At 47.5% G+C, this 13,045-nt stretch overlaps 1 protein-coding gene across 3 annotated transcripts; it reads left to right on the top strand.

The window, feature by feature from the left end:
- Window positions 1-561: 561 nt before the first annotated feature.
- TMEM216 (transmembrane protein 216) lies at window positions 562-7,966 on the top strand. 3 transcript variants are annotated; one of them, XM_010384932.2, is made up of 5 exons: window positions 562-1,069; window positions 1,616-1,717; window positions 2,270-2,362; window positions 6,889-7,090; window positions 7,380-7,966. In XM_010384932.2, exons 3-5 carry the CDS (start codon window positions 2,317-2,319, stop codon window positions 7,393-7,395), a joined length of 264 nt encoding a protein of 87 aa, XP_010383234.1. In that variant the 5' UTR covers window positions 562-1,069; window positions 1,616-1,717; window positions 2,270-2,316; the 3' UTR covers window positions 7,396-7,966. The 3 variants fall into 3 exon arrangements, with proteins under 3 accessions (XP_010383234.1, XP_030774840.1, XP_030774841.1); XM_030918980.1 differs by having other exon boundaries at window positions 562-1,055; XM_030918981.1 differs by having other exon boundaries at window positions 562-1,055; window positions 6,889-7,023.
- Window positions 7,967-13,045: the final 5,079 nt, after the last annotated feature.

The raw sequence follows: 13,045 nt of genomic DNA on the forward strand, positions 1-13,045 counted from the left end.
GGCTAACAGCCAAGTCAAGTCAACCTGAGTCCTCTCAAAACCCTTCTTTTTGCACTTCCCTGCCTGCAGCAACATTTTTTTTTTTTTTTTTTTTTTTGAGACAGAGTCTCACTGTCGCCCAGGCTGGAGTGCGGTGGCACAATCTCGGCTCACTGCAACCTCCGCCTCCTGGGTTGGAGCGATTCTCCTACCTCAGCCTCCCAAGTAGCTGGAACTACTGGCGCGCGCCACTACATCTGGCTAATTTTTGTATTTTTAGTACAGACGGGGTTTCACCATGTTGGCCAGGCTGGTTTCGAACTCCTGACCTCAGGTGATCCATCGCCTCGGCCTCCCAAAGTGCTGGGATTACAGGCGTGAGCCACTAAGCCCGGCCAGCAACACGCTCCTACCGCTGCAAATCCGAATCAGGCAGGCTTTGAAGCCCAGCTCACAGGCCGTCTCTTGGAAACTAACTTAGATTTCCACCTGGGAGCGCTTTGTCCTCTCAGCTCCCACTGCACCACTTTAGGGATCGCGTGGTGACTCATTTCAGTTTCTTTATGTGTGCTCCTGGAAAGGACGCTCTATTTCCCTAGTGTCTCTACCTGGTACGTAAATCGGCCGCAGAAAAGACCAATGCTAACTCCCATCCCGCATTTGCAGATACCCGTCGCTCACACCGTTTCTCGTCTTCCGTCGAAAAATGGGAATCGTGGGAGTAGGACCTATTTGCCAGTCTCCTGGTAACACTGTCACAACTGGCCACTTCCGCCCAACGCCCGGTAGCCCAAGGGCCTCCAGGGTCCTACCCCACACCCCCGAGCTCCTGCAGACGACGGCATCGTGGGCGGTCACTGTTTTCCCTTAGGTCTGGAGAGAGGACATCCGAGCGGAGGCCACTTGCAGCCTGGCCCGAGCTCGTCCGGCTCCGGGTGACCACAGAGTACCGCGGGCGGGCAGAGGGGCCGGAAACCCCGGCCGCTCAGTCCCTGTTTCCGGCAGCGCCGCGTTGCTCCGGGAGCCGCTGTGGCAGCGTACGCAGTTTCCACGGGGACTGAAGATGGCGCCGCGAGGTGAGATTCCGGAGGTGTGTGAGTCGCTGGTCCCTTTCCCTTTGGTCCCTCCCTCGCACCTCTGTCCCAGAGCTTGACCTAAACCCTCCATTCTGTAGCGTTAGGGACATCGCGCCTCCCTGGTCCAAAGCGGGCTTCCGCGGACCCGCCCACCCGGGTCCCTGAAGGTTTCAAGGTGCGTGGCTCAAATAGCCGCAGATCCTTGGCTGGGCCACTTCTAGGATGGCTCAGGTACGAATCTGTTGGTCTCCACGCCCCAATTTCCCCTCCCAAATAGTGACAGGGTGAGATCTTTGAGATGTCTGTCAGCTGCGAGTTACCTCTTGACTTTTACTCCTGAAGCCAAAGAGTCGAGTTTCACGGTGATTCCTGGGAAACGAGGGAAGCCCCCTCCACATCCACCCCGTACCCTCGCCCCTCATTATCAGCAACCAGAAGTGCCCCTGGGTGGCCAGTCCCATTAGTTGCGGCGTCTGGTTTCCCCAGTTAGACACCAACCCATAGGAGCAGAGAGGGAGCTACCTTCCTGCCCATCCCACTTTTCTATGCTGCTGTTTCAGGTAAACGGTTGTCCTCCACCCCGCTGGAAATCCTGTTCTTTCTGAACGCGTGGTATAATGCTACCTATTTCCTACTGGAACTTTTCATATTTCTGTATAAAGGTAAGGAAGGCGTGGGGCTTGACGACAGCATCCCTTCCCCACTTCAGCTCAGAGCCAACTCCGGACCAAGAACCTTCTTATTTTCTGCTCTTTTCTGCCCCCTGCAGTTCTTTGTCGCTGCAAGGCAGGCCTCCTCATCAGATGACTTCTTTGAGTATGATTCCATAGGCAGCCCCTCAGCAAGAATTTCTTGAGTTTGGGGAATGTGGGCTTCTCCATTCTGACTCTGCCCACATCACTCGTCTTTGCTGAGGTCCACTGTAAGCCCATTGATGACCCTTAGAAACGATTCAGTGGCCCGTGTACCCATGTGCATCCAATCATTCTGGAGAGTGGAGTCCCCAGAGTCTTTTGGAGTTAGGAGTAAAATAGCATAATAATGAGCCTGGGTCACACTGTGAGTTTATGTATCCTGCAGCTGTAATAATGCCCACATTTCACCAACTAGCTCATGGAAAGCTGAGACTGATGTCCTCTTTCTTCTCAAGTGTGTGGCAGTTCTTGTGGGTGCTGTTTTATGCTGTTTGCAAACTCTGGCTTTTGTATTGGCAGGTGTCCTGCTACCATATCCAACAGCTAACCTAGTACTGGATGTGGTGATGCTCCTCCTTTATCTTGGAATTGAAGTAATTCGCCTGTTTTTTGGTGAGTGTTGTCCAGAGAATATTTCCACTCTTTATGAGACAAGCTGGTATCTGTAACTTGATTAACAAGAAAAGTACATAACCTAGGTTGACTATCAGAGACTGGATCTGTATATCCCATTACTCCCTCTCTGAAGTTTCAAGTTGCTGCTTCTTACATTGGGTCAGGATTTACCTGTTTGTTGTTCTGTAAGGCTAGAGATGGGCAATAGAATGGGATATTAGATGATACCTTCCCAGCTACCTAACAGCAAAAGGAGTGCCTGGTTCTTCTCACTGGTATTCTTGGGGGAACAGGTTCAGTTGTAACTCCATGTCAGGGTAGGCAGCGTATCCTGCACAGATCAGTACTAAGATCCCTAACAATTCTCTGAATAAGGATCTCTGTAGGATTTTTTTTTTTTTTTTTTTTTTTTTTTTTTGAGATGGAGTCTCTGTCGCCAGGCTGGAGTGCAATGGCACAATCTCGTATCACTGCAACCTCTGCCTCCCGGGATCAAGCGATTCTTCTGCCTCAGCCTGTCGAGTAGTTGTGACTACAGGCGTTCACCACTGCTCCCAGCTAATTTTTGTATTTTTAGTAGAGATGGGGTTTCACCATATTGGCCAGGATGGTCTCCATCTCTTGACCTTGTGATCCGCCTGCCTTAGCCTCCCAAAGTGGTGGGATTACCACTGCACCTGGCCAGATTTTTTTTTTTTTTGGAGACAGAGTCTCGCTGTGTCTCCCAGGCTGGAGTGCAGTATCACGATCTCGGCTCACTGCAACCTCCGCCTCCCGGGTTCAAGCAATTCTCCTGCCTCAGACTCTTGAGTAGCTGGGACTGCAGGCGCCCGCCACCATGCCTGGCAAGTTTTTGTATTTTTAGTAGAGATGGAGTTTCACCATGTTGGCTAGGATAGTCTCGATCTCCTGACTTCATGATCCACCTGTCTTGGCCTCCCAAAGTGCTTGGGATTATAGGTGTGAGCCATCACACCTGACCGGATTTTGTTTTTTAAACATTTATTTATTTGAGACAGGGTCTCATTCTGTCACAGGCTGGAGTACAGTGGTACGATCATAACGCACAGCAGCCTTGAAGCCCTGGGCTCAAGCAGTCCTCCAACTTCAGCCTCCTGAGTAGCGGGGACCACAGGCGTGCGACATCATACCTGGCTCATTTTGTGTTTTTTGTAGAGACAGTGTCTTGTCTCGTTGCCCAGGCTGGTCTGAAACTCCTGGCCTCAAGCAATCCTCCCGCCTTGGCCTCCCCGAGGTGCTGGGATTACAGGCATGAGCCAACATGCGTGGCCTGTAGGACAGGTTTTATAATCCCAGAAATACAGAGCAAAACCCTTATTTGTTAGAATATGTCATCCCTGAAATAAATGTTAAAGCACAAACTTAGGAACAAAATTACTTGCAACATATAAGAAAGGATAAAAGAAGGCTCACATAAATCACTAAGGAAAAGAAAAAATAACTTTAAATATTGGCCGGGCGCAGTGGCTCACGCCTGTAATCCCGGCACTTTGGGAGGCCAAGGCGGGTGAGGAGTTTGAGACCAGCTTGGCCAACATGGTGAAACCCCGTCTCTACTAAAAATACAAAAATCAGCCGGGTGTGGTGGTGCGTGCCTATAATCCCAGCTACTCGGGAGGCTGAGGCAGGAGAATCGCTTGAACCCAGGAGACGGAGGTTGCAGTGAGCCAAGATGACCCACTGCACTCCAGCCTGGGCGACAGTGAGAATCAAAAAAAAAAAAAAAAAAAAATTGGTAAGAGACATTAATAGGCAGTTCATGTAAAAATAATTACAGAGAACCAGTAAAACTTGACAAGATGCTCAAACTCACTAATAAAAATCAAATTGAAACAAAGTAACGTTTTTACCCGTCAGATTGGCAAAGATAAAGATTTATAACACCCAGTATTAGGGTGTGGGGAACAGATTGCTATACACTTTTGTGGTAATTTAATTTAGTACAACTCTTTTCAGTAATAGTTATTACCATGTAATATTTTACTCTTAGCCCCAACAATTTCACTTCTAAAACTAGATTTAAAAAAAAATCCACAGATATGCAAAGATAGCCATATGAGAATGTTTATTGCCAAAAATTTGGTAACATCAAAACACTATAAACAAACTAAACATCTGTCCATATGGGATTGTTAAATAAGTTACGGGACTGATTCAACGGACTTAGATATAACCATTAAAAAAGAACAGTTGGCCGGGCGCGGTGGCTCAAGCCTGTAATCCCAGCACTTTGGGAGGCCGAGACAGGCGGATCACGAGGTCAGGAGATCGAGACCATGCTGGCTAACACGGTGAAACCCCGTCTCTACTAAAAAATACAAAAAAACTAGCCGGGCGAGGTGGCGGGCGCCTGTAGTCCCAGCTACTCGGGAGGCTGAGGCAGGAGAATGGCGTGAACCCGGGAGGCGGAGCTTGCAGTGAGCTGAGATCTGGCCACTGCACTCCAGCCTGGGCGACAGAGCAAGACTCCGCCTCAAAAAAAAAAAAAAACAGTTGCTGGGCACAGTGGCTCACGCCTGTAATCCCAGCACTTTGGGAGGCCAAGGCAGGCAGATTACGATGGCAGGAGATCAAGACCATCCTGGCCAACATGGTGAAACCTCATCTCTACTAAAAATACAAAAATTAGCTGGGTGTGGTGGCGTGTGCCTGTAATCCCAGCTACTAGGGAGGGTAAGGCAGGAGAATCCCTTGAGCCCAGGAGGCGGAAGTTGTAGTGAGCTGAGATCGCGTCACTACACTTCAGCCTGGCAAGAGAGCTAGACTCCGTCTCAAAAAATAAAAAAAATTTAAAAATTTAAAAATAAAAAAGAACAGTTAAGGCCAGGTGCAGTGGCTCATGCCTGTAATCAGAACTTTGGGAGGCTGAGACAGGAAGGTTGCTTAAGGCCAGGAGTTCGAGACCAGCCTAGTCAACATAGTGAGACAAAAAATAAAAAAAGATTGGCCAGGCTCACGCCTGTAATCTCAGCACTGTGGGAGGCCGAGGCAGGTGGATTGCCTGAGGTCAGGAGTTCGTGACCAGCCTGGCCAACATGGTGAAATAGTGCTTCTACTAAAAAATATGAAAATTAGCTGGGCATGGTGGCAGGCACCTGTAATCCCAGCTACTTGGGAGGCTGAGGCAGGATAATCGCTTGAACCTGGGAGGTGGAGTTTGAAGTGAGCCAAGATCACTCCATTGCACTCCAGCCTGGGTGACAAGAAACTCTGTCTCAAAAAAAAAAAAAAAAAATTAGCTGGGCATAGTGACGTGTACCTATAGTGGGAAGATCCCTTGAGCCCAGGTGTTTGAGGCTGCAGTGAGCTATGATGATGCAACTGCACTTCAGCCTGGGTGACAGAATGAAACACTCTAAAAAAAAAAAAATTGAGGTAGCTATGTGTGTGGAAAAATGTCTGTGGGGAAAAATAAGTTGCGAAACAGGATGTAGAGTGTGCTTCTATTTTTATAATAATAAATAGTAATATGTGAATATATACATACAAAAAATCTGAAACAATACACATCATTCTCTAATAATCTTCAGGGTGTAGGGACATGGAGGCCTTTCACTTTCTATATACTCAAAAATTATTTTCTGTGTTGAAATTTTTTTTTTTTTGAGACAGAGTCTCACTTTGTTCCTCGGGCTGGAGTGCAGTGGCGTGATATCTGCTCACTGCAAGCCCCGCCTCCTGGGTTCACGCCATTCTCCTACCTCAGCCTCTGGAGTAGCTGGGAACAGGTGCCCACCACCACGCCTGGCTAATTTTTTTATTTTTTTATTTTTATTTTTATATTTTTTTGAGACAGAGTCTCGCTCTGTCGCCCAGGCTGGAATGCAGTGGCTGGACCTCAGCTCACTGCAAGCTTCACCTCCCGGGTTTACGCCATTCTCCTGCCTCAGCCTCCCGAGTAGCTGGGACTACAGGTGCCCGCCACCTCGCCCGTTTAGTTTTTTGTATTTTTTAGTGGAGACGGGGTTTCACCGTGTTAGCCAGGATGGTCTCGATCTCCTGACCTCGTGATCTGCCCGTCTCGGCCTCCCAAAGTGCTGGGATTACAGGCTTGAGCCACATTTTTTTATATTTTTAGTAGAGACGGGATTTCACTGTGTTAGCCAGGATGGTCTTGATCTCCTGACCTTGTGATCCGCCCGCCTCGGACTCCCAGAGTGCTGAGATTACAGGCGTGAGCCACCGTGCCCGGCCATTGAAAATTTTTAAATGATTATATATTATTTTTATAATAAAAAATTTTTTTTTCCCAAATAAAGATCCCATTGTCCCTTGAGTGGGGACCAGACTGGAAGCAGGACCTCTGGATTAAGTGACTTTAATCTTGTAACTCTGCCAAGCCTCAAACTTTCAGTACAGTGGGACCCCATTTATAAATCTGCACACCCCCACTCAGGATCATTTTTTGTGCCTTGCCATTCCATCACATCTCCCACATCTTTCCCCTGGGCCAGGAAAAGCAGACCATTTGGAGATGACTCCATGGGTTCTGTCTGACACAGGTACAAAGGGAAACCTCTGCCAACGAAAGATGCCACTCGGTATTAGCGTGGCCTTGACCTTCCCATCTGCCATGATGGCCTCCTATTACCTGCTGCTGCAGACCTATGTACTCCGCCTGGAAGCCATCATGAACGGTATCTTGCTCTTCTTCTGTGGCTCAGAGCTTTTACTTGAGGTGCTCACCTTGGCTGCTTTCTCCAGGTACTGCTTCGCTGAGGGACCATTTCTCATCACTAGAGGGTTGGGTTCCCATCCCAGGGAGGGATTCAGTATTCTTCTGAAGCCTAAGGGATCTAGAAGACTTTTCTCTAGAGGGGGGGAAAGGGGTGGCTATTGGATTGCCTTCCTGTTTAGGGTAGGTAGATCGATTCCCACTCAGGGAGGATACCCTCCCTATTCTTTGGGGCCAGGAGACTTGGAATATAGAACAGTTGAGGCCAGCTACTCTCATTCACTGGTCTTTTAACATTTTCTTTCTTTCTGCCATCAGTATGGACAGGATTTGAAGTACAGAATTTCAGCCAGCAGCCCATCAGGCTAACACCACACATATTGCTTCTGGTACTTTAGCCACACCAGTGAGAATTGGTGGGGCAAGTTATCCTGAGAAAGGCTGTGTGGCTTTTCTTCAGCACAGACATTTGGGCAAGCAACTCAGCATAAGGCCAGTGGGTACCATCTTCTAAACCAGGACCATCAGCTCAAGAGACTGTTCTACACTCCGGTATAGGGACGGGCAAGGTTATTCCCATCCTGCCCCTTCTCAGAACCAGTCCCCTGCTGACCTCAAGTTCTCCTCTTTGGTCACCGTGGCCAGAGCATCTCGTGTGGACCATCTAGGCTCCTTGGGCTTCAAGCAGGACCTGAGCCACGTGCAACCTGTACGAGTTGTGCCATACCTGTCCCACATGAGCACAGAGAGCCTCATATTGGTGGGTTTCCAGAGTGATGCGAAAGCCTCTCACCCCAGTCCTCGGAGACTGAGTTTCCAGAACGTTTTTAGTAGCTCATAGTGTTATTTTTCTACTGTCATCATGAAACTAACTTTATTTTTAATAAATATGTATTTTCTGTTGTGGGGGTTGCAGCCTTTCCTTATGGCACCTGTCCCTAGAATTCATCTACTCCAAGAGAGGGTCGTGACTATCCCAGCGGTTTGTTCTCAGGAGCTTTGCTTAGTGATACAGTGTGCACACAAAGGCAGTGATGACCACTGATTTTCTTCCCCAAGCTGCAGCCTAAATTAAACCCTGAATGCACTGCCATCCTCTGTATCTTCTTCAAGTCTCTCATCATGCAAAAGACTGCTTATTTGCTTCACTCTGCCCCAAAGTCAGCATCTTGTCTCACTCTTCTTACAGGGAATTGTTAGCCATTTTCCAGTGGGCCATGTGTAACTGGAAGCAGCATATTCTAAACTAACTTTTTTTTTTTTCTTTAAATTTTGGAGACAGTGTCTCAGTCTGTCATCCAGGCTGCAGTGCAGTGGCATGATCTTGGCTCACTGCAACCTCTGCCTCCCTAGCTCACGTGATCCTCCCACATCAGCCTCTCAAGTAGCTGGGACTACAGGCACACACCATCATGCCTGGCTTTTTTTTTTTTTTTTTTTTTTTTGAGACGGGGTCTCACTGTCACCTAGACTGGATAGACTGCAGTGCAGTGGCACAATCTCAGCTTACCGCAACCTCCGCCTCCTGGGTTCAAGCGATTCTCCTGCCTCAGCCTCCCAAGTAGCTGGGAATACAGGTGCACGCACCACCATGCCGGGCTAATTTTTTTTTGTATTTTTGGTAGAGACGGGGTTTCACCATGCTGGCCAGGCTGGTCTCAAACTCGTGACCTCGTGATCTGCCTGCTGGCCTCCCAAAGTGCTGGGGTTACAGGCGTGAGCCACCGTGCCCAGCCAACTAATTTTTGTATTCATTGTAGAGATAGGGTCTCACTATGTTGCTCAGACTGGTCTCTAACTCCTGAGCTCAAGCAGTCCTCCCGCCTCTACCTCCTAATGTGCTAGGAGTACAGGTGTGAGCCACTGCAACCAGCTGATTTTTTTTTTTTGTCACTTATTTTAGTATTTTGAGGCCTGGCACAGTGGCTTACACTTGTGATCCCAACACGTTGGGAGGCTGAAGCAGGAGGATCACATGAGTCCAGGAATTTGTGACCAGCCTAGGTAATATGGTAAGAACCTTGTCTCTACAAAAAATTTAAAAATTCGGCCAGGTGCGGTGGCTCAAGCCTGTAATCCCAGCACTTTGGGAGGCTGAGGCAGGCAGATAACGAGGTCAGGAGATTGAGACCATCCTGGCTAACATGGTGAAACCCCTGTCTCTACTAAAAATACAAAAAAAAAAAAAAAAAAAAAAAAAATTAGCCAGGCGTGGTGGCGGGCGCCTGTAGTCCCAGCTACTTGGGAGGCTGAGGCAGGAGAACAGCGTGAACCCAGGAGGCGGAGGTTGCAGTGAGCCGAGATCGCGCCACTCTACTCCAGCCTGGATGACAGAGGGCAAGACTCTGTCTCAAAAAAAAAAAAAAAAAAAATTTAAAAATTAGCCAGGTGTAGTGATGCACACCTGTAGTCCCAGCTACTCAGGAGGCTGTGGCAGGAGGATAGCTTGAGCCCAGGAGGTCAAGACTGCAGTGAGCTATGTTTGTACTCCAACCTGTGCAGGAGTGAGACCCTGTCTCAAAAACAAAATTTGGAATTAACATAAAAGGAACTTTTTTTTTCTTTTTTTTTTTTTGAGACAGAGTCTCGCTCTATCGCCCAGGCTGGAGTGCAGTGGCCGGATCTCAGCTCACTGCAAGCTCCGCCTTCCGGGTTTACGCCATTCTCCTGCCTCAGCCTCCCGAGTAGCTGGGACTACAGGCGCCCGCCACCTCGCCCGGCTAGTTTTTTTTTTTTTTTTTTTTTGTATTTTTTAGTAGAGACGGGGTTTCACGGTGTTAGCCAGGATGGTCTCGATCTCCTGACCTCATGATCCACCCGTCTCGGCCTCCCAAAGTGCTGGGATTACAGGCTTGAGCCACCGTGCCCGGCCAACTTTTTTTTTTTTTTTTAAGCAGGAGAACTGTCACTCTAGATCAACGTATACTTCTTTCTCCAAGTAAGCATCTTTAAAATTATTCCTGTTTTTCTTGGTAGTGGCTATGTTTTTTTTTTTTTTCTTTTTTTTTTTTTTTGAGACAGAGTTTCGCTCTTGTCACCCAGGCTGGAGTGCAATGGTGCGATCTCGGCTCACTGCAGCCTCCACCTCCCAGGTTCAAGCAATTCTCCTGCCTGAGCCTTCCAAGTAGCTGGGATTACAGGTGCCCGCTACCACGCCCAGCTAATTTTTGTATTTTCAGTAGATGTGTGTGGGGTTTCACCACATTGACCAGGCTGGTCTCAGACTCCTGACCTCAGGTGATCCACCCGCCTCGGCCTCCCAAAGTGCTGGGATTACGGGCGTGAGCCACTGTGCCCAGCAGTGGCCATGTTTTTTAATTCCAAGAAGCCATGAGGAGCCAAGACAGAATCCACTTCAGAAAACCTTGAGGCTCTTCTCTCTGCTTTCAGATGAATCCTAGATTATCTGCTCTTACTCAAAGTAAAATGTAACTTTCAGCATTCTATGCTGGTTTTTTTTTTTTTTTTTTTTTGAGACGGAGTCTCGCTCTGTCGCCCAGGCTGGAGTGCAGTGGCCGGATCTCAGCTCGCTGCAAGCTCCGCCTCCCAGGTTTACGCCATTCTCCTGCCTCAGCCTCCCGAGTAGCTGGGACTACAGGCACCAGCCACCTCGCCCGGCTAGCTTTTTGTATTTTTTTTTAGTAGAGACGGGGTTTCACCGTGTTAGCCAGGATGGTCTCGAACTCCTGACCTCGTGATCCGCCCGTCTCGGCCTCCCAAAGTGCTGGGATTACAGGCTTGAGCCACTGCGCCCGGCCTCTATGCTGGTTTTTAACTCTTACTATGATCAGGCTCATTCTCATCCTGAGGGGCTCTGCTGTCCAAAGCACTGATGCTTTTTCTTGTTTCCTACCCCTTCTGTGCCCTTGCCTCCCAGCTGCCCTTGGGGACTATCCAAAAACCAGAGTAGATAGGTCTAATCAACCATGAAACAATAACAAAACCTTCAATAGGAACTGCCCTGATAATCACAAATCCCACTAATACCCGTTTTCTGCTACTTTTTCCCTGTTTTGAAGAAGTCACTGGTATCAAACTGGAAGAGAGCCCATTCTGTATGGCCTATTTAATTTAGAGGTTCACTGGTTAAGCTCACCCCCACAGCAATATAAATGATTGGAAGGCTCAATTGGAAGTTTAAGGGCACCTTATAAAATCCATTAGAATTTAAAGACCTTAGAGATGAACCAAGTCTAACCCCAGACTTTGCAGGCTTAGAGGTGAGAAGTGACGTAACCAGCACCACACATCTGGTTATTAACAGGTAGACTAGAACTCTTGCCTTAGGAGTCTGTCTGGATCAAGGAAATTCCATTTCCTCATACTTGAGGATGAGGATGATGGTTGAAAATGAGGCTGTGATTAGGAATAGGAAGTCCTCTCATTCACTGGGTGGTTATGTGGAGGTTTAGGACATTGTGCTTCCTGTGGGTTGCTTGATAAATGTTCATTTTTTCCTGATGCTTGATGGAACCACCTGTGTAGATGCAGTTAGTCACATGATTAAGACATACAACAGAAATGTCTTATTTCTGGTGCAGTGGAGGCAGTGGAGGACAGGAATCAGTGTAGCTAGTCTTTGAGATTTATCGTGGCCAGAGGCTGTGCTCACTAGAGTCAAGGGAAGCGCTTTACAGTCCACACAGAACTGGAGGTACCAACATTCTGGGACAGTGGCAAGAACTGAGCAAAGCAACAGGCCCTGGTCATAAACTGGCAGAGGCCTGCTCAGCTACTCACACTCATGGCTAGAACCAGCAAGTGACTGCAGTGGTCTGGCCCAGTTTAGGAGGCATTTACAACACAGATTCAGAGTCTGGCTCCATACCATGGCAGCAGCTTGTAGAGACTACTACTCATCCAGTGCCTGGCAGTGTTATTTCATTCATATAATGATCCTATGAGGCAGAAGGAAATTAATCAGATGTTAAGTCATGTGTCCAAGGGCATTCAGCTTAGAAACTGAATTGGGATTTGAACCTAGAGTAACCATAAAGTCCTTCCTTTTCTACACCACCATGATACCTCCTAGATGAAGCTCAGTTTTGCCTCTAAGCTACCAGTCCTCACAATTTAGTTTGTAAGTCATCTGGGGCATAAAAACCAGACGCCTAGACCTTAACTAGAGATTGCTACAGCATAGGAACAGGTGTCTTAGCAAGCATGACGTACAACTAAGATGTGGGTTACCATGGAACCCAATTTGAAAGTAATAGTTTACATTCTGAGGTATTCCAACTACTTTTTTTTTCCTCCTTTAAGTTTCACATCTTGATAGCCCCTCTATGTCTCTAGGTCTCTTCTCCTAAAGCTTGTTTTTACACTGATCTTGCCATTCCTGATACCAATACACATTATCATCTGGTCTGTGGCTCACTTTATCATTGAACCCTCCTTCACCTGGCTTTTTAAAGCCAAAAGCTTTTCTGGAGCCCAAGATCACCCACACTATATACTTCCTCATATTCAGGTAGTTTATAAAACATTCACATTTGTTATCTGTTTCTTAAAACATTCATGTGCAGAAGGCAGAACAGCTATTATTTTCATTTTGTAGGTGAAAAAGACCAGGGTTACACTGCTTGTCCATATTTACAGGTGGTGAACTAGGCACTACCAGTCAGGTCTTCTAACTCCTATCAAAAGATTCTTCCCTTCCTGAACTTGACATTGGAATTTAACTGTACAAGGTAGAACATTTGCTCTGAAAATAAGTCTTAGGAATCTTGAAAGGTAAAGGATAATAACTTGGAAGTTTCACCAGCTTAAACGTTTAGATGGCCAAGGAAAAAAGCTAAACCTTAAGGGATGCCTCCAAAGGTTTGCATTAGAGGTCTCAGGAGGCTTTCCACAGTCAACTAAAGCCATGTATCACTGCCTGACATGCAATCCTGGCTAAGAACTTGGCATTTCACGGTATTCGTGTGTCTATATCAGCCCATGCCCGTACCCCAGACACCTCAACAAATCTATTCAATGCAGAA

This window comes from Rhinopithecus roxellana, chromosome 15 (assembly GCF_007565055.1).
Source record: "Rhinopithecus roxellana isolate Shanxi Qingling chromosome 15, ASM756505v1, whole genome shotgun sequence".
NCBI lineage: Eukaryota > Metazoa > Chordata > Mammalia > Primates > Cercopithecidae > Rhinopithecus > Rhinopithecus roxellana.